We start from the raw sequence: 21,970 nt of genomic DNA on the forward strand, positions 1-21,970 counted from the left end.
ACTGCCCCACATCACCAGAGAGTATCATACCATACCAATACCCCAGTAAAAGATCAAAACTCAAAATGTGAAGTACGGTTTCCATTGAATGCAGATTGTTTTCACATCACTGTAAAGTTGAAAAATCAGAAGTCAAATCGTCATACATCAGGGATGATCTGTATGTTCCTGGTCTTGGAACTGATCTTGACCTTAACTATAAATTGACCTTAAACTTGATACTGATGTTGAATTTGACCTTGACTTTCACCTTGATTCAAATCCTCATCGTCTCCCTGTCTATTGTCCAGACCATATCACATCTGTGAATTAAGTTGGATCTAAACAACCATGACTTTGACCAAGGAATTGACTTTATCTTTCTGCCTGATTCAGGCCCTTGACACTATCAGCCAGAGCATGTACAGCTTTGGGATGTGAGGTTTAACCGAACCTTGAGTTTGGCTTCAATCTTAAATTTATATTCACCTTGACCCACTTCCTGCCCCTTACTCTTATCAAAACTCCATAGATAAAATTAACCCAGCTACTAACTTCAGTCCCATAGCCGGATTCATCCCAACTAAGATATTCAGCTCCACAACCAGATTTATACCCAATAATTCCTCAGCTTTGTGTGTGGATTTAATCCTGATGGCTACTTCAACACTGTAGCCAGATTCAGCCAGATGTTGACCTCAGTACTGAAGCTGCAGCAGGACTGTCCTTATGAGAACCACCTGGATTTATCCCTGATGGTGCCCTCAGTTCTGCAGCTGGGTTCATCACCTATGATGACCTTACCCCATAGGAAAATTCATCCCAGATGCTGACTTCAGCCCCGTATTAGGGATCATTTCCAAGATAACCTTACCTCATCTGGGTTCATCTCTGATGATGATCTCAGACCTGCACATGGATACATCTGTGATGATTTCAATGTGAAAGCTGTATTCAATCCTCATGTTTACCTCCTCTGTACAGAAAAATTCCTCCCCAATGTTGACCTCAACCTGGCAGAAAAATTCATCCCATAAATTTCCCTCATTCTAGCAAGAGGGTATATACCTGGTGATGTCCTCAGTCAAGGAACTATATGCATCTCCAGTGTTGACCTGTCTCACACATGTCTTCATCCAAGATGACATGAATAAGTAAATACCTATTTCACCATATGAAGATAATAATCCTCAACCCAAATCATGGCTAAAGTTGTTATGATGAGTGAATAAGAAACAGGAAGTAAACATCTATTTTAAAAAGTGAGGACATTCTGGGGCAGTGCTTCTCAAATGTAAGAGTGCATCAGAACAACATGGGGCTTGTTAAACCCACCTTGCTGACCCCAACCCAAGACAGGCTGACTGGCAGGCCCAGGGGAAGGAGGATTAACAACTTCCATGTCTAACAAGTTTCCCTGACTTTGATGCTTCTCTGCTAGAGACCACAGTTTGAGAAATAGACACTAGAGAAATGCCAGAGGTATTTGTTACTTACAGACCCCAAGTCTCATGGTTGCATTAACTACCTTTAAAGACACAAAAGGCCAAGTACAATATAATCTATGTTTTATTTTATACTTTTGTGATCACTAAAATCTAAACAGAAGTTTGGATTCAACATAAAAAAAGAAAAAGAAAAATAGCGACAGGATTAAATACCAAGAGCAGATGACAAGGGTATGCAAGGAAGGGCTGTCCTGGGAAGGGTTGCACATTTGCAGGCACATCAGCAAAATAGCCCATGAAGCTTGGATCTCGTCAGCCTGTGGGTAAGCCACAGCACAGTCCTGAGGTATAGGCACAGAAAGTGTTTCCTTCCTGCTCCTTCCAAGTACAGGCTGTGTGGACACAGAACACTGCCCACACATCCCCCCAGTGCACTGGACATGCCTCTTCCTTCAGCGTCTTTAGGCCAGAGTCCCCTGCTCTCCACACACACACATGCACTTATTTGCACTCACCCAGCACATGAGTACACACTCAAGCCCAGGAGCATGCAGTCACATGTACACAAACACTGCCTCTGATTTCAGGTCTCCTTCACCTTTACAGACTCAGCTTCCAACTCCAGAGTCAAGATGTGTGAGTGTCCCTGGAAGACTGACAAAGGGTCACTGCAGAATCAGGGTGTTAACCATCCTTCCTGAGGACCTAGTCAGGGAGAAACTGTATTCTGTACCTTGCTGGTGGGAAGGAAAATTCTACTGAGCAAATATGGCTGCCTGGGCTCATTAGGGAGGCCCGGATGCTGGGTCTGAGATGCCATCCAGCCCTGCTTCACTCCTCAATAACCAGTTGATAAGGAAGCAGAGTGTCAGGAGGCCAGTCCCTAGCAGGTCCCCCAGCCCTGTGAGGTAGGGGATGCAGTGGCTGTCTGGATCCAGAGCCTGGTGCCACGTGAGCCGAACCATTACTTCTGCCAGGTACAGCAGAATTGTCACCTGTCATAAGAGCAAGCAGACACAAAAGATGACAACTAAGTCAGAAAGCCAAATGTCACCAAGAAACACTAGATTTCAAAGGCAGATACTAAGGTGGACATGTCAACCCCAGGGAGTCAACCCCATGTCAACCCCAGCTGGACTTCCTCCAGCTTCTCTTGGGGTCAATGCCTAGCTCTGAGCTCATGCAGAGGCCAGAAAGTCCACCCTCATCCACACTTGCCTAGTCTCCCTCCTGTCGTCAGGACCTGCTTGCAGCATCCTGAGGTGGCAGACAGATCGTCTCTGCTACACAGGCTCCTCTCACCTTCCTTAGAAACTCAAGACACAGACTTCAGATAGGGTTCCCTAGAGGGCCTTCACTTGAGCAGTTTTGGAGAGTAACCCTTCCCTGGAAGCACCACAGTGCTGGTCTCACTTCAGAGCTCCTCAGTGTCTTGTGACAGGCTGACCACAGCCCCTCTGTCCCCCTCGGGACAGTTTCTCAAAGTACCCCGCCCTATCCTTCATGATCAGGGACATGCTGCAATTGCAAATGCCCTAACTCAGAGGATTTGAAAACATCAGTCCCTAGTTCTAGCATTGCCCTCCTAGAACAGTGCCCATCAAGGCCCACCGTTATCCCTGTGGACACCCTAGGCCCACCAGGGGCATCTGACAACTAGTCTGGGCAGATAGTCTGCTGAGTACTAGCCACAGGCAGGCACCAGCCTAACCTTTCATCATGCCCTTATCACCACCCAGCACTGACTAAAAGTCCTTGCATGTGTTTAGCAACATCCCAGCAGGGACCTGGCCCCTGCCCACCCTGTCTGTGATGAATGATGTGCATGGCCCAGTTCACCAGCCAGAACCACACATCAGCTTGCTTCATGGCAACTTGCTGTATCTTCAGGAACATCCTCTGATCTCCTGGTGATAATTGAGCAGTGTGCTATATGCAGTATGGATGGTGCCTTGTGGGAAGTGGAGATTAACGAGTGTGCAGTGTAAAGTGTGTCATGTGCAGTGTGCTGTGTGTACTGTGGAGCATGCTGCTTGCAGTATGAAATGTGCCCTGTGCAGTATGCAATGTGGAATGCATGCAATGCAGTGTGGTGTGACTTCTGTGTCTGGTTCACACCCTTGAGCTTGAATATGTTGATTCTTGGAAGATGGGGGCCATGCCCTGCCATGTCCAGGAACTCCCCAACCTCACCCCCTCAGCATCTTTCCCAGCTCAGGGAGATAAATCTTGCTGGATGACTAAGCACTGAATGCTGCTTTGATGCTACTAACAGTCATCCTTACCTGCATCAAACTTGCTAGCAGATAGAACACCACAAACATCTTACTTTGTGGGACCAAATGGCCTTCCACCAAGTAAATGATATAGAAGAAAATCAGATGGCCTGGAACCACCAGGGAGAGCAGGACTCGAGCTGATACGGAATTAATTTCTGGAAAAGACAACCATAGAGGTGTGTGTGACTTGACAGGCAGCAGGGACCACCTTGGCATGTTTAGTTTCCCATGAGGCATCCGCATTCATTTATCTACTACACGAGTGTTTCCTGAGCACTTACTATACTGCAGGCATGTTCTAGCAGATGAGGATATAGCTCTGTCCCTTCCTTCAAGGAACTGACATTTTAGGGAAGAGAAAAAAAAAACCAGACTTGAGTAGCAGAAGCAAACAAGAAAGGTCATTTCAAAGGGTGACCAGTGCTAGGAAGCATGGGTCTTTGTTTTAGAGAACCGGGTGTGTACTAGCAAGATGAGTTACTGGATACTAAAAGCTCTCTCGAGAAGAGGACAACTAGGCTGAGACACGCATCTGGAGGAGAGTATGCTGGGCAGAGAAAAGAGGATTTGCAAGGGGCTGAAGGTAGAAGAGAGCTCTGGAATGTGGGGGGAATGAAGGCTCAGCATGTGAAGTCTGATCCAGGGAAGGCTGGCACACTCATAGGGGGCCTCAGACAGCCCCTTCCTCACGCTAAGCCTGAGAGATCCATTCAGCACATTCTCTTTTGGCTTCAGCCCTCCAGGAATCTGAGACTCTGCAAGAAGTGTGACTTCCCCGCCCCAACCACACACACTTTTAAGAGCGTCACATGTAAACGCAAATGACTCTTCAAACAGAAATAATTTCAGTAAAAAGCCTCCATTTGCCTCTGAGTTAATATATTTCATCAAATTCCTAAGAAAGGGGGGGAAATCATATAGCTTAGAAGCCAAAAACACTACCATAAAATAATATGTAGAGAGGGTGAGAAAACACAAGAGCTCCAAAGTCTATTCGTGATGAAAAATTAGACAAGGTATGAGAAGATTCTTTTAAAAAAAGAAAAAGTAGGGGCGCCTGAGTGGCTCAGTTGGTTAAGCGGCCAACTTCGGCTCAGGTCATGATCTCACGGTCCGTGAGTTCAAGCCCCACGTCGGGCTCTGTGCTGCCAGCTCAGAGCCTGGAGCCTGTTTCAGATTCTGTGTCTTCCTCTCTCTGACCCTCCCCTGCTCATGCTCTGTTTCTCCCTGTCTCAAAAATAAATAAAATGTTAAAAAAATTAAAAAAAAATAAAAAAATAAAAAAAGAACAAGTAGAAGCAAAATAAATAATTACTAATGGCAGCTGGCACTAAAACTCAAGACAATCTTGAGAGTAAGAATTCAGTAAAATATTTAGGTGCTGCTATACATTGGATGTTTGTCCGTATCCCCCTTGCTTTCACCACCCAGATCCCCATGTTGTAACTTAACCCTGAGTGTGATGGTATTTGGAGGTGATTAAGTCATAAGGGTAGGGTACAGCACTCATGTATGGCATTAGTGCTTATAATTTATAAGCTATAAGAGACTTCAGAAAGCCTCTTCACCTTTTCCATCATGTGAGCACATAGTGAGAAGACAGCTGTGAAGGAGGAACAGGCCATCACCACAGAATTTGCTAGTGCCTTGATCTTGAACTTCCACCCACCACAACTATAGAAAACAAGTTTCTTGTGGTTATGAGCCAATCATTTTATGCTTGCATTATAGCAGTCTGAACCAGGAAAGGTACAAAAATACAGAAATTGAAATAGATTTTCCAAACACAAGTGACAAATCAGAAAATATAATAGGTACAATCCATCAAATGCACTATTAGGTAGTTACCCAAAGGATACAAAAATAAAGATCCAAAGGGGTACATGCACCCAAATGTTTATAGCAACATTATCAACAACAGCCAAACTACAAAGAGAGCCCAAATGTCCATAGACTGGATGGATGAAGATGTGGTAGGTATATACACATATGTATACACACACACACACACACACACACACACACACACACATATATACACACCATATATACATATGGTGTGTGTGTATGTGTGTGTGTTTTCATATATATACACACACAGTGGATTATTCAGCCATCAAAAATGAAATCTTGCCATTTATAATGATGTGGATGGAGCTAGAATGTATTATGCTAAGCAAAATAAGTCAGTCAGAGAAAGACAAATACCATACAATTTCACTCATATGTGGAATGTAAGAAACAATACAGATGAACATATGGGAAGGGGGTGTGGAAAGAGAAGACAGGGAGACAAAGCATAAGAGACTCTTAATGACAGAGAACAAACTGAGGGTTGCTGGAGGCAAGGGGGGTGGGGGTATGGGCTAAATGAGAGATGGGTATTAAGGAGGGCACTTGTTGTGATGAGTACTGGGTGCTGTATGTAAATGGTGAATCACTGAATTCTACTCCTGAAACCAACATTGCATTGATGTTAACTAAAATTAAAATTAAAGAAAAAAAAGATAAAATGTGGTTCCCCGTACTAGAAAAAATAACAGGAATTTCCACGTTAAGACAAGATGGGGTAGACACATTTCTTCCTAATCCTCTCACTAAATCCAACTAAAAATGCTGGACATTATATATAAAATAAACATAAGATTTTAAAAGGTGGAGAGAAAAAGTGGCTGGCCAGGGACCTCAGGATTCAACAAACAACACAGAGGTAAGTTACCTGAGTTGTTGTTTTTGGTGTTTTGGTGGGTGGTGCTGGTTTATTTCATATATCCCAGACAGGATGCTGGAGAAGTCAGCAAGCCAGAAATGTCAATCAATGGGCAAGATTCAAAAGAAAAGACTCAACAAAAGCCTGCTCTGTCTAGCCAAAGTTCCAGAAGAGGGACAGCCTAGCAAAGCACAGAACTTCTAGACAACAGCTGCTCTATTCCAGACAAACATCACAGGAAAGACTGCAGCCCCACTTTCATCAGCAAAGGCCAAGTGGGGAGCCTGGACTCTGACCTAATCTATGTGGAATGTGGTGCTCACCCCTTCTGGCTGACGTGGGATAAGAGAAGAGTAAGTGGTACTCTGCCTGGTGGTAATGAGCTCCCCACTTCATGTTGATGAAGGCCATGTGAGGAGCAGTAATAAGGCATCCCTCTCCCTCTCGGACAAGGTGGGATCAGAAGAACACAGACTCCCTGCCAGTCCACCAGCAATGAGGTGCTCCTCTTCGCCCAGTGTGTGAATAGAGATAGGGGAATCCCGGGCTTCCAGCCCTACCTGGCAGTAAGCAAGCAATGCATTATTCCCTTTCCTTCAGTGGTGCACTGTCAGAGGAGGTGCCTAAAAAAGACTTAAATAAGATCCAGAATTTAATAACCTATACCCCAAATGCTTGGGATTTAATCTAAAATCACTTCTCACAAAAGAAATCTCCTATAACCAGTAAAGAAATAGAATTAGTAATCAAAAATCTCCCAAAAAAACCAAGAGTCCAGGGCTGGGCAACTTTCCAAGGGAATTCTACCAAACATTTAAAGAAGAGTTAACACCTATTCTTTTGAAGCTGTTCCAAAAATTAGAAATGGAAGGAAAGCTTCCAAACTCATTCTAGGAAGTCAGTATTACCTTGATTTCAAAACCAGACCAAGACCCCACGAAAAAAGGAGAACTCCAGACCAATTTCCCTGATGAACACCGATGTGAAATTACTCAACAGGAAACTGACCAACCAGATACAATACATTAAAAGAATTGTTCACCACGACCAAGTGGGATATATATGCAGGATGCAGGGCTGGTTCAATATCTGCAAAACAATCAATGTGATATATCACGTTAGTAAAAGAAAGGACAAGAACCACATGATCCTCTCGATAGATGCAGAGAAAGCATTTGACAAAATACAGCATCATTTCTTGATAAAAACCGTCAAGAATGTAGGGATAAGAGGATCGTACCTCAAGATCATAAAAAGCCATACGTGATATCATCCTTAATGGGGAAAAACTGAGAGCTTACCCCTAAGGTCAGGAACATGACAGGGATGTCTACTCTCGCCACTGTTACTCAATATAGTATTAAAAGTCTTAGCCTCAGCAATCAGACAACACAAAGGAGTAAAAGGCATCCAAATTGACAAGGAGGAAGTCAAACTTTTCACTCTTCGCAGATGACATGATACTCTATATGGAAAACACAAAAGATTCCACCAAAAAACTGCTAGAACTGATCCATGAATTCAGCAAAGTTGCAGGATATAAAATCAACGCACAGAAATCAGTTGCATTCCTATACACCAACAATGAAGCAACAGAAAGAGAAATCAAGGAATCGATCCCATTTACAGTTGGACCAAAACCCATAAAATACCTAGGAATAAATCTAACCAAAGAGGTGAAAAATCTATACACTGAAACTATAGGAAGCTTATGAAAGAAATTGAAGACACAAAAAAATGGAAAAATATTCCTTGCTCCTGGATTGCAAGAACACATATTATTAAAATGTCAATACTACCCAAAGCAATCTACATATTCAATACAATGCTTATCAAAATAACACCAGCATTCTTCACAGAGTTAGAATAAACAATCCTAAAATTTGTATGGAATGATAAAAGACCCCAAATAGCCAAAGATATCCTGAAAAAGAAAACCAAATCTGGAGGAATCACAATTCTGGACTTCAAGCTGTATTACAAAGCTGTAATCATCAAGACAGTATGGAAATCGCACAAAACCAGACACTCAGATCAATGGAATAGATTAGAAAACCCAGAAATGGACTCACAAACATATGGCCATTTAATCATTGACAAAGCAGGAAAGAAAATCCAATGGAATAAAGACAGTCTCTTCAGCAATTATGCTGGGAAAACTGGACAGCAACATGCAGAAAAATGAACCTGGATCATTTACTTATACCATACACAAAAATAAACTCAAATGGATGAAAGACCTAAGTATAAGACAGGAGGCCATCAAAATCCTCGAAGAGAAAGCAGGGAAACACCTCCTTGACCTTGGCTGCAGCAACTTCTTACTCAACACATATCCAGAGGCAAGGGAAATAAAAGAAAAAATGAACTATTGGGACCTCATCAAGATAAAAAGCATCTGCACAGCAAAAGAAACAATCAGCAAAACTAAAAGGCAACCAACAGAATGGGAGAAGATATTTGCAAACGACATATCAGATAATGGGTTAGCATCCAAAATCTATAAAGAATTTATCAAACTCAACACCCAAAAAAACAAACAATCCAGTGAAGAAATGGGCAAAAGACATGAATAGACATTTCTCCAAAGAAGACATCCAGATGGCCAACTGACACATGAAAAAAGGCTCAACACCGCTCATCATCAGGGAAATACAAATTAAAACCACAATGAGATACCACCTGACACCTGTCAGAATGGCTAACATTAACAACTCAGGCCACAACAGATGTTGGCAAAGATGCAGAGAAACAGGATCTCTTTTGCACTGCTGGTAGGAATGCAAACTGGTGAGCCACTCTGGAAACAGTATGGAGGTTCCTCAAAAAATTAAAAATAGAACTACTGGGTGACTCAGCAATTATACTACTAGGTATTTATCCAAGGGATACAGGTATGCTGTTTCAAAGGGGCACATGCACCCCAATGTTTATAGCAGCACTAACAACAATAGCCAAAGTATGGAAAAAGCCCAAATGTCCGATGGATGAATGGATAAAGAACATGTGGTATATATACACAATGGAGTATTACTCAGCAATCAAAAAGAATGAAATTTTGCCATTTGCAACTATATGAATGGAACTAGAGGGTATTATACTAAGTGAAATTAGTCAGCCAGGGAAAGACAAATATCATATGACTTCACTCATATGAGGAACTTAAGACACAAAACAGATGAGCAAAAGGGAAGGGAAGCAAAAATAATATAAAAACAAGGAGGGGAATAAAACATAAGAGACAAATACCGAGAACAAACTGAGGGTTGCTGGAGGGGTTGTGGCTGGGGGGATGGACTAAATGGGTAAGGGGCTTTAGGGAGGACACTTGTTGGGATGAGCACTGAGTGTTATACACAGGGGATGAATCACTGCAATTGACAACTGAAATCATTACAGCACTAGAGGCTAACTTGGATGTAAATTTTAAAAAAATGGAAAAAGAAAAAAGTCTCAACATGATGAGAAAATACAACTAACAGACACTAAGAATGAGATAAGAAGGTAGAATTATATGAAAGCAATTTTAATGAATCTATTATAAAAGTGCTTCAAACACGAATTACAAACACACTTGAAACATATGATAAAAATAGAAAGTTTTGATAAAAAAACAGAAAGTCTCAGAAAAGAAACAAAGATACAAAGAAGAACCATGTTGAAATTTTAGAATGGAAAAAACACATAATGGCCAAAAACCCCAAACAACTCAATGAAAGGAATGAATAGCAGAATGGAGAGGACAGAAGAAAAATCTGTGAACTTGAAGGGAAAAACTATGGAAATTAGCCTATCTGAACAAGAGAGGGTAAAATAGGCTGGCACGGGGTAATTGAACAGAGACTCAGGGGCTTATGGGACTAGAACAAAAGATCTATCCTTCATGTCATCAGAGTCCTAAGGGAAAAGAAGAAGAGAGTGGGACTGAAAGTGTATTTGAAGAAATAATGGCTTACAATTTCCCAAATTTGAAAAAATTTAAATCTATTTTTTCAAAGAGGTGAATGGACCTCAAATGTGGAAAATCCCTAAGAAATAGACATCAAAGTATATCATAACTCATAGTGTAAAACGTAAAGTAAAATTCTTGAAATAAACAAAAGACAAATGACACCTTATGTATACAATAGAAACAATTCAAATGACAGTAATTTCTCATCAGAAGGAAGTGGCACTTTTTCAAATGCTGAAAAGTGAAAAAATACAATACTATATTGAATACTGAAAAAATATAATACTAGATTTTTTGCATTTATGTAAATTTTTTCAAATTCTATTTTACTTCCATCATTTTATTTTAGTCTACTACAGTGTATTCACTTTTTCAAATTTTCAAATGATTTCTTTTTTCCTTTTTTTAATCCTTTTTCTCTTTTTTGTTTCTTTCCCTTTTTCTTAAATACAGAAAAAGAAAAATTTATATTTATTTTTAATTTTTATTAAAAATATTTTTCTTTAATTTTTTCTACTATATTCTTTACTTTTGTATATATTTATTCAAATTCTATTTTACCCCATAATCTCATTTTAGTCTACTTCAGTGTATTCATTTTTGCAAATTCTCACACAATTTCCTTTTTCTCACCCACCCCCCCCTTTTTTTTCCCCTCTAATCTGTCACACCACTTTCAACACCAAGACCAAAACACACCTAGGATCTAGCATCATCTATTCATTCGATTTTATGTGTGTGTTTTTAATTCTTAATTCTAATATTTTTTAATTTTCATTTTAATTTCAATTTTTATACCTCATTAATTCCTTTCCTCCCTTCAAAATGACAAAATGAAGGAATTCACCCCAAAGGAAAGACCATGAAGAAATGACAGCCAGGGATTTAACCAACACAGATACAAGCAAGATGTCTGAACCAGAATTTAGAATCACGATAATACGAATACTAGCTGGAGTCAAAAATAGAAGTAAAAATTAGCCAGAATGATTTTAAAAATGCTATAACTGAGCTGCAATCATGGATGGATGCAGCGGCAGCAAGGATGGATGAGGCAGAACAGAGAATCAGTGATATAGAGGACAAACTTATAGAGAATAACGAAGTAGAAAAAAAGAGGGAGATAAAGGCAAAAGAGCACGATTTAAGAATTAGAGAAATCAGTGACTCAATAAAAAGGAACAACATCAGAATCATAGGGGTCCCAGAGGAGGGAGAGAGAGAGAAACAGGGGTAGAACGGTTATGTGAGCAAATCATAGTGGAAAACTTTCCTAACCTCAGGAAAGACACAGACATCAAAATCCAGGAAGCACAGAGTACCCCCATTAGATTCAACAAAAACCGACCATCAACAAGGCAAATCATAGTCAAATTCACAAAATACTCAGGCAAGCATAGACTCATGAAAGCAGCAAGGGAAAAAAAGTCCCTAACCTACAAGGGAAGGCAGATCAGGTTTGCAGCAGACTATCCACAGAAACTTGGCAGGCCAGAAAGGAGTGGTGGGATATATTCAGTGTGCTGAATCAGAAAAATATGCAGCCAAGAATGCTTTATCCAGCAAGGCTGTCATTAAAAATAGAAGGAGAGAGAAAAAGTTTCCCAGACAAACAAAAATTAAAGGAGTTTGTGACCACTAAAATAGCCCTGCAAAAAATTTTAAGGGGAATCTCTGAGGGTAGAAAAGATGAAAATATATATATACACACGTGTATATACACATGTGTATGTGTGTGTATGTATATATATATATATATATACACACACATAAATATATATATATACCAAAAGCAACAAAAGATTAGAAAGCACCAGAGACCACCAGAAACTCCAACTCTACAAGCATCATAATCCAATAAATTCATATCTTTTAGTACTCACTCTAAATGTCATTGGACTCAATGCTCCAATCAAAAGACATAGGGTAACAGAATGGATAAGAAAACAAGATCCATCTATATGTTGTTTACAAGAGTACCACTTTAGACCTAAAGACACCTTCAGATTGAAAAAAAGGGGATGGAGAACCATCTATCATGCTAATGGTCAACAAAAGAAAGCCAGAGTAGCCATACTTATATCATACAATCTAGACTTTAAAATAAAGACTGTATCAAGAGATGCAGAAGGGCATTATATCATAATCAAGGGGTCTATAGACCAAGAAGACCTAACAACTGTAAACATTTATGTGCCAAATGTGGTAGCACCCAAATGTATAAATCAATTAATCACAAACATAAAGAAACTCATCGACAGTAATACCATAACAGTAGGAGACTTCAACACCCACTCACCACAATAGACAGATCATCTAATCAAAAAATCAACAAGGAAACAATGGCTTTGAATGACACACTGGACCAGATGGACATAACAGATATATTCAGAACATGTCAGCCTAATATACATTCTTCTCTAGTGCACATGGCACGTTCTCCAGAATAGACCATATACTGGGACATAAATCAGTCCTTAGTAAGTACAAAAAGATCGAGATCATACTGTGCATGTTTTCACACCACAACACTATGAAACTCGAAATCAACCACAAGAAACAATTTGGAAAGGTAACAAATACTTGGAGACTGAAGAACATCCTACTATAGAATGAATGGGCTAACCAAGCAGTTAAAGAGGAAATTAAAAAGTATACGGAAGTCAATGAAAATGATAACACCACAACCCCAAGCCTCTGGGACGCACCAAAGGCGGTCATAAGAGGAAAGTATATAGTAATCCAGGCCTTCCTAAAGAAGGAAGAAAGATCTCCAATACACAACCTAACCTTATGCCTTAAGGAGCTGGAAAGAGAACAGCAAATAAAATCCAAAACCAGAAGAAGACAGGAAATAATAAAGATTAGAGCAGAAATTAATGCTATCGAAACCAAAAAACAGTAGAACAGATCAATGAAACCAGAGCTGGGTCTTTGAAAGAATTAACAAAATTGACAAACCAAGAGCCAGTTTAATCCAGAAGATAAAGGAAAGGACCCAAATAAATAAAATCAAGAATGAAAGAGGAGAGATTACAACTAACACACCAGAAATAAAAACAATAAGATATTATGAAAAATTATATGCCAATAAAATGGGTAATCTGGAAGAAATGGACAAATTCCTAGAAACATATACACTACCAAAACTGAAACAGGAAGAAATAGAGAATTTGAACGGACCCATAACCAGTAAGGAAATCGAATTAGTAATCAAAAATCTGCCAAAGAACAAGAGTCCAGGGACAGATGGCTTTCCAGGGGAATTCTAGCAAACATTTAAGAAAGAGTTAACACCTATTCTCTTGAAACTGTTTCAAAAAATAGAAATGGAAGGAAAACTTCCAAACTCTTTCTGTGAAGTTACCATTACCTTGATTCCAAAACGAGACAATAGACCACACTAAAAAGGAGAACTATAGACCAATTTCCCTAATGAACATGGATGCAAAAATCCTCAAAAAGATATTAGCTAACTGGCTCCAAGAATACATTAAAAAAAATATTCACCACGACCAAGCGGAATTTATACCTGGAATGCAGGGCTGGTTCAATACCCGCAAAACAATTAATGTGATTCATCACATCAATAAAAGAAAGGACAAGAACCATATGATCCTCTCAATAGATGCAGAGAAAGCATTTGACAAAACACAGCATCCTTTCTTGATAAAAACCCTCAAGAAAGTAGGGATAGAAGCATACCTCAAGATCACAAAAGCCATATATGAACGACTCAACGCTACTATTATCCTCAATGGGGAACTACTGAGAGTTTCCCCCTAAGGTCAGGAACACGACAGGGATATCCACTCTCGCCACTGTTATTCAACATAGTATTGGAAGTCTTAGCCTCAGCAATTAGACAATGCAAAGAAATAAAAGGCATCCAAATCAGCAAGGAGGAGGTCAAATTTTCACTCTTTGCAGGTGACATGATATTCTATATGGAAAACCCATAAGATTCCACAAAAAAAACTGCTAGAACTGATCCATGAATTCAGCAAAGTTGCAGGATATAAAATCAATGCACAGAATTCGGTTGCATTCCTATACACCAAAAATGAAGCGACAGAAAGAGAAATCAAGGAATCTATCCCATTTACAGTTGCACCAAAAAGCATAAAATACCTAGGAATAAATATAACCAAAGAGGTGAAAAATCTATACACTGAAAACTATAGGAAGCTTATGAAAGAAATTGAAGACACAAAGAAATGGAAAAAGATTCCATGCTCCTGGATAGGAAGAACAAATATTGTTAAAATGTCGATACTACCCAAAGCAATCTACCTATTTTTTTCAATATATGGAATTTATTGTCAAATTGGTTTCCATACAACACCCAGTGCTCATCCCAAGAGGTGCCCTCCTCAATACCCATCACCCACCCTCCCCTCCCTCCCACCCCCCATCAACCCTCAGTTTGTTCTCAGTTTTTAAGAGTCTCTTATGCTTTGGCTCTCTCCCACTCTAACCTCTTTTTTTTTTCCTTCCCCTCCCCCATGGGTTTCTCTTAAGTTTCTCAGGATCCACATAAGAGTGAAACCATATGGTATCTGTCTTTCTCTGTATGGCTTATTTCACTTAGCATCACACTCTCCAGTTCCATCCACGTTGCTACAAAGAGCCATATTTCGTTCTTTCTCATTGCCATGTAGTACTCCATTGTGTATATAAACCACAATGTCTCTATCCATTCATCAGTTGATGGACATTTAGGCTCTTTCCATAATTTGGCTATTGTTGAGAGTGCTGCTATAAACATTGGGGTACAAGTGCCCCTATGCATCAGTACTCCTGTATCCCTTGGGTAAATTCCTAGCAGTGCTATTGCTGGGTCATAGAGTAGGTCTATTTTCAATCTCCTGAGGAACCTCCACACTGTTTTCCAGAGTGGCTGCACCAATTTGCATTCCCACCAACAGTGCAAGAGGGTTCCCGTTTCTCCACATCCTCGCCAGCATCTATAGTCTCCTGATTTGTTCATTTTGGCCACTCTGACTGGCGTGAGGTGATATCTGAGTGTGGTTTTGATTTGTATTTCCCTGATGAGGAGCGACGTTGAGCATCTTTATATGTGCCTGTTGGCCATCTGGATGTCTTCTTTAGAGAAGTGTGTATTCATGTTTTCTGCCCATTTCTTCACTGGGTTATTTGTTTTTCGGGTGTGGAGTTTGGTGAGCTCTTTATAGATTTTGGATACTAGCCCTTTGTCCGATATGTCATTTGCAAATATCTTTTCCCATTCCGTTGGTTGCCTTTTAGTTTTGTTGATTATTTCCTTTGCTGTGCAGAAGCTTTTTATCTTCATGAGGTCCCAGTAATTCATTTTTGCTTTTAATTCCCTTGCCTTTGGGGATGTGTCAAATAAGAAATTGCTATGACTGAGGTCAGAGAGGTCTTTTCCTGCTTTCTCCTCTAGGGTTTTGATGGTTTCCTGTCTCACATTCAGGTCCTTTATCCATTTTGAGTTCATTTTTGTGAATGGTGGGAGAAAGTGGTCTAGTTTCAACCTTCTGCATGTTGCTGTCCAGTTCTCCCAGCACCATTTGTTAAAGAGACTGTCTTTTTTTCCATTGGATGTTCTTTCCTGCTTTGTCAAAGATTAGTTGGCCATAAGTTTGTGGGTCTAGTTCTGGGGTTTCGATTCTATTCCATTGGTCTATGTGTCTGTTTTTGTGCCAATACCATACTGTCTTGATGATTACAGCTTTGTAGTAGAGGCTAAAATCTGGGATTGTGATGCCTCCTGCTGTGGTCTTCTTCTTCAAAATTACTTTGGTTATTCGGGGCTTTTTGTGGTTCCATATGAATTTTAGGATTGCTTGTTCTAGCTTCGAGCAGAATGCTGGTGCAATTTTGATTGGGATTGTATTGAATGTGTAGATAGCTTTGGGTAGTATTGACATTTTGACAGTATTTATTCTTCCAATCCATGAGCACGGAATGTTTTTCCATTTCTTTATATCTTCTTCAATTTCCTTCATAAGCTTTCTATACTTTTCAGCATACAGATCTTTTACATCTTTGGTTAGATTTGTCCCTAGGTATTTTAGGCTTCTTGGTGCAATTGTGAATCGGATCAGTTTCTTTATCTTTCTGTTGCTTCATTATTAGTGTATAAGAATGCAACTGATTTCTGTACATTGATTTTGTATCCTGCAACTTTGCTACATTCATGTATCAGTTCTAGCAGACTTCTGGTGGAGTCTATTGGATCTTCCATGTATAATATCATGTCATCTGCAAAAAGTGAAAGCTTAACTTCATCTTTGCCAATTTGGATGCCTTTGATTTCCTTTTGTTGTCTGATTGCTGATGCTAGCACTTCCAACACTATGTTAAACAACAGCGGTGAGAGTAGACATGCCTGTCGGGTTTCTGATCTCAGGAAAAAAGCTCTCAGTTTTTCCCCATCGAGGATGATGTTAGCTGTGGGCTTTTCTAAAATGGCTTTGATGATGTTTAAGTATGTTCCTTCTATCCCGACTTTCTCAAGGGTTTTTATAAAGAAAGGGTGCTGGATTTTGTCAAAGGCCTTTTCTGCATCGATTGACAGGATCATATGGTTCTTATCTTTTCTTTTATTAATGTGATGTATCACGTTGATTGATTTGTGAGTGTTGAACCAGCCCTGCATCCCAGGAATGAATCCCACTTGATCATGGTGAATAATTCTTTTTATATGCTGTTGAATTCGATTTGCTAGTATCTTATTGAGAAGTTTTGCATCCATATTCATCAGCGATATTGGCCTGTAGTTCTCTTTTTTTACTGGGTCTCTGTCTGGTTTAGGAATCAAAGTAATACTGGCTTCATGAAATGAGTCTGGAAGTTTTCCTTCCCTTTCTACTTCTTGGAATAGCTTGAGAAGGATAGGTATTATCTCTGCTTTAAACGTCTGGTAGAACTCCCCTGGGAAGCCATCTGGTCCTGGACTCTTATTTGTTGGGAGACTTTTGATAATTGATTGAATTTCTTCGCTGGTGGGTCTGTTCAAGCTTTCTATTTCCTCCTGATTGAGTTTTAGAAGTGTGTGGGTGTTTAGGAATTTTTCCATTTCTTCCAGGTTGTCCAGTTTGTTGGCATATAATTTTTCATAGTATTCCCTGATAATTGCTTGTATTTCTGTGGGATTGGTTGTAATAATTCCATTTTCATTCATGATTTTATCTATTTGGGTCATCTCCCTTTTCTTTTTGAGAAGCCTGGTTAGAGGTTTATCAATTTTGTTTATTTTTTCAAAGAACCAACTCTTGGTTTCATTGATCTGCTCTACAGTTTTTTTTAGATTCTATATTGTTTATTTCTGCTCTGATCTTTATTATTTCTCTTCTTCTGCTGGGTTTGGGGTGTCTTTGCTGCTCTGCTTCTTTTTCCTTTAGGTGTGCTGTTAGATTTTGTATTTGGGATTTTTCTTGTTTCTTGAGATAGGCCTGGATTGCAATGTATTTTCCTTTCAGGATTGCCTTTGCTGCATCCCAAAGCGTTTGGATTGTTGTATTTTCATTTTCGTTTCTGCCCATATATTTTTTAATTTCGTCTCTAATTGCCTGGTTGACCCATTCATTCTTTAGTAGGGTGTTCTTTAACCTTCATGCTTTTGGAGGTTTTCCAGACTTTTTCCTGTGGTTGATTCATAGCTTCATAGCATTGTGGTCTGAAAGTATGCATGGTATGTATGATCTCAATTCTTGTATACTTATGAAGGGCTGTTTTGGGACCCAGTATGTGATCTTGGAGAATGTTCCATGTGCACTCGAGAAGAAAGTATATTGTTGCTTTGGGATGCAGAGTTCTAAATATATCTGTCAAGTCCATCTGATCCAATGTATCATTCAGGGCCCTTGTTTCTTTATTGACCATGTGTGTAGATGATCTATCCATTTCTGTAAGTGGAGTGTTAAAGTCCCCTGCAATTACCACATTCTTATCAATAAGGTTGCTTATGTTTGTTAGTAATTTTTTTATATATTTGGGGGCTCCCATATTCGGCTCATAGATATTTATAATCATTAGCTCTTCCTGATGGATAGACCCTGTAATTATTATAAAATGCCCTTCTTCATGTCTTGTTACAGCCTTTAATTTAAAGTCTAGTTTTTCTGATATAAGTATGGGTACTCCAGCTTTCTTTTGACTTCCAGTAGCCTGATAAATAGTTCTCCATCCCCTCAGCAATCTACATATTCAATGCAATCGCGATCAAAATAACACCAGCTTTCTTAACAGAGCTAAAACAAATAATCCTAAAATTTGTATGGAACCAGAAAAGACCGTGAATAGTCAAAGCAATCTTGAAAACGAAAACCAAAGCAGGCGGCATCACAATCCCAGACTTTAAGCTATACTACAAAGCTGTAATCATCAAGACAGTATGGTACTGGCACAAGAACAGACCCTCGCATCAATGGAACAGAATAGAGAACCCACAAATGAACCTACAAATATATGGCCAACTAATCTTTGACAAAGCAGGAAAGAATATCCAATGGAATAAAGACAGTCTCTTCAGCAAGTGGTGCTGGGAAAACTGGACAGCGACATGCAGAAAAATGAACCTGGACCACTTTCTTACACCACACACAAAAATAAACTCAAGATGGATGAAAGACCTCAATGTAAGACAGGAAGCCACCAAAATCCTGGAGGAGAAAGCGGGCAAAAATCTCTTTCATCTTGCCCGCAGCAATTTCTTACTCAACATGTCTCCAGAGGCAAGGGAAACAAAAGCAAAAATGAAGTACTGGGACCTCATCAAAATAAAAAGCTTGTGCACAGCAAAGGAAACCATCAGCAAAACTAAAAGGCAACTGACAGAATGGGAGAAGATATTTGCAAATGACATATCAGATAACGGGTTAGTATCCAAAATCTACAAAGTACTTATCAAACTCAACACCCAAAAAACAAATAATCCAGTGAAGAAATGGGCAAAAGACATGAATAGACACTTTTCCAAGGAAGACAAACTGATGGCCAACTAACACATGAAAAAAGTCTCAACACCACTCATCATTAGGGAAATCCAAATCAAAACCACAATGAGATACCACCTGACACCTGTCAGAATGGCTAAAATTAACAACTCAGGCCACAACAGATGTTGGCAAGGATGTGGAGAAAGAGGGTCTCTTTTGCATTGTTGGTGGCAATGCAAGCTTGTGCAGCCACTCTAGGAAACAGTATGGAGGTTCCTCAAAAAACTAAAAATAGAACTATGCTAAGACCCAGCAATTGCACTACTAGGCATTTATCCAAGGGATATAGGTGTGCTGTTTCGAAGGGATACATGCACCCCATGTATAAACACTAGCACTATCATCAATATCCAAATCAATATCCACTATCATCAATAGCCAAAGTATGGAAAGAGCCCAAATGTCCTATCGATGGATGAATGGATAAAGAAAATGTGGCATATATATACAATGGAGTATTATTCAGCAATCACAAAGAATGAAATCTTGCCATTTTACTAGGTGGATAGAACTGGAGGGTATTATTCTAAGTGAAATTAGTCAGAGAAAGACAAAAATCATATGACTTCACTCATATGAGGACTTCAAGTGACAAAACAGATGAACATAAGGGAAGGGAAACAAAAATAATAAAAAACAGGGAGGGGGACAAAACAGAAGAGACTCATAAATATGGAGAACAAACTGAGGGTTGATCGAGGGGTTGTGGGAGGGGGGATGGGCTAAATGCATAAGGGGCATTAAGGAATCTACTCCTGAAATCATTGTTTCACTATATGCTAATTTGGATGTAAATTTTAAAAAATAAATATAAAATTTAAAAAAATAAACAAAGAAACAAACCCTAAAAACCATACCACAATATGTAGTCAAGAGCTCCATTTTTTGGTGTGTTTATCTGCTCTTCTGTTTGTTTTTGCTTTTAGAGAGGGAGAGAGTACTGTGGGCAGAGGGAGGGAGGAAGAGGGGGAGAGGGAGAGTGGGAGAGTGGGAAAGAGGGAGAGAGAGAGAGAGAGACTTTACCATGACCTTGGGGTCATGACCTAAGCTAAAAATAAAAAGTTGGGACGATCAACCAACTGAGCCACACTGGCTCCCTGTATCTGCTCTTCTGGACCATGTATATACATGGGGACAAGACTCAGCTTTCCCTGACTCATCACAATAATGTGACATCTAGTACCTGGCAGACCTTCAATGAATATTTGAATGTTTGAATATTTGAATATTTAAATGAATGAATGAATGAATGAATCAATCAATCAATCAACTAAAGGCAAGGGTGGGAATCAGGTCTCTGGGCGAAGGACTCATGACTTTGAAGATGATCTCTGTTGAAGTCAGCACTGGCCTTAGACCTCTGTTGCTACAGACACCAGATTCCACTAATGGTAAATTTTACTTGTTGAAAGAAATGGCCATGTGGCTTCCAGAAGATACCAGACTCACCTGAGGTGCAGAAAGTGGAGCATGGATTAGGCCAGTATTGTTTCATCCAGAGGGGTAGGACACCAGGTGTGCTCCACATGTGCAGGTAGGTGGAGATCCGGCTGGTCTGAATTGCCACCAGATTGCCACCAACACCTGGGAGGAGAAAAAGAATGTGGTTTCCCCCTTTTTATGCCAGTCTCTCAGTTCTGGCCCTTATTTTAAGTCTACTTCCTCCAGAAGCCTCCCTTGATTGATGTAGCACTTGGTCTCTTTTCCTTCCCTCCCACTTTACAACAGATTTTAAGGGTAAGCAAAGGTAAACTGCAAGCAAGGGTAAACTCGACCTTGTGAGTTTAGTGCCAGGGTAGTAACTGTATCACCTTGACAGCTACTTCTTATGGTGAAGGAAATGTGACTGCAAAGTAGGTTTACAATACAGATTTGTCAAGTAGAGGGAGGGAGGGAGAGTGATGGAAAGGTCTATGGGAAGATATTTTGATAAGGACCTCAAGGCCGTGGGAAGTGACAGGGATCAGATTACAGACTGGAACATCTGAGAAAATGAAAAGTTTTTTCACCTAAGGTGGAAAGGAGATGGAAGAGAAGGTGGGCAACAGCAGCAAGGGAAGAGGGGATAGCATATGCAACAGGCCTGGGGCTTATGGCTGAGACTCCCAGCTTCCACAGAGAATGGACCATGCCAAGATGACAAAGGCCATGCTGAGCTGTCTTTGCAGGGACAGGGTTACAGGCTGACAGAGAAGAGTGCCTGTTCAGGACCATCTTCTTTAGAGTGGGAAGGCTGCCTCCATCCTGTTTCCTCAGCCCATTGGGGAATAACCCCTCATTGGGCCAGATGTGCCCCAGTGATCTCCAGAGGTAGAGACCAACAACCCTGGATGCACAGGTCTGTGGGCAGAGGATGGCTGCAGATCTATTTTGCTCAATCCACATGATTTAAAAATCATGTGGGGAAGAGTGGATTTAAAAATGTAACTCAAATTAATTGTTAGCATTTACATAAATTGCTGGCTTCTCCTAACAAGTCAGTTCTGGCAACTCTGGACCTCCAAACTTGCCAGGCAGCCAATTGGCTGGAGCTAAGCAGGCCCCTCTCCCTCCATACCAGGAACACTTTCTGCAGCATGACCTATTCCCTGCTGCTCCTTACTGCTCAGCTATTGTCA

At 40.1% G+C, this 21,970-nt stretch overlaps 1 protein-coding gene across 24 annotated transcripts in view; it reads right to left on the minus strand.

Moving 5' to 3' along the window:
- The window catches only part of SLC41A3 (solute carrier family 41 member 3), a 174,450-nt gene that overhangs the window by 66,221 nt on the left and 86,259 nt on the right, over positions 1 to 21,970 (minus strand). For 16 of the 24 annotated variants that reach the window (XM_053218802.1, XM_027046059.2, XM_053218811.1 and 13 more), the window contains 3 exons: positions 20,802 to 20,936; positions 3,713 to 3,861; positions 1,531 to 2,422 (listed from right to left, as the gene is read on the minus strand). In XM_053218802.1, the coding sequence (XP_053074777.1) occupies positions 2,213 to 2,422; positions 3,713 to 3,861; positions 20,802 to 20,936 (494 nt within the window). In that variant the 3' untranslated portion in view covers positions 1,531 to 2,212. Of the gene's footprint in view, positions 1 to 1,530; positions 2,423 to 3,712; positions 3,862 to 6,425; positions 6,492 to 6,976; positions 7,506 to 20,801; positions 20,937 to 21,970 lie in introns of those variants that run through there. The other 8 variants (XM_053218812.1, XM_053218808.1, XM_053218816.1 and 5 more) reach the window with 4 other exon arrangements.

The sequence above is a fragment of the Acinonyx jubatus genome, chromosome A2, assembly GCF_027475565.1.
Source record: "Acinonyx jubatus isolate Ajub_Pintada_27869175 chromosome A2, VMU_Ajub_asm_v1.0, whole genome shotgun sequence".
NCBI lineage: Eukaryota > Metazoa > Chordata > Mammalia > Carnivora > Felidae > Acinonyx > Acinonyx jubatus.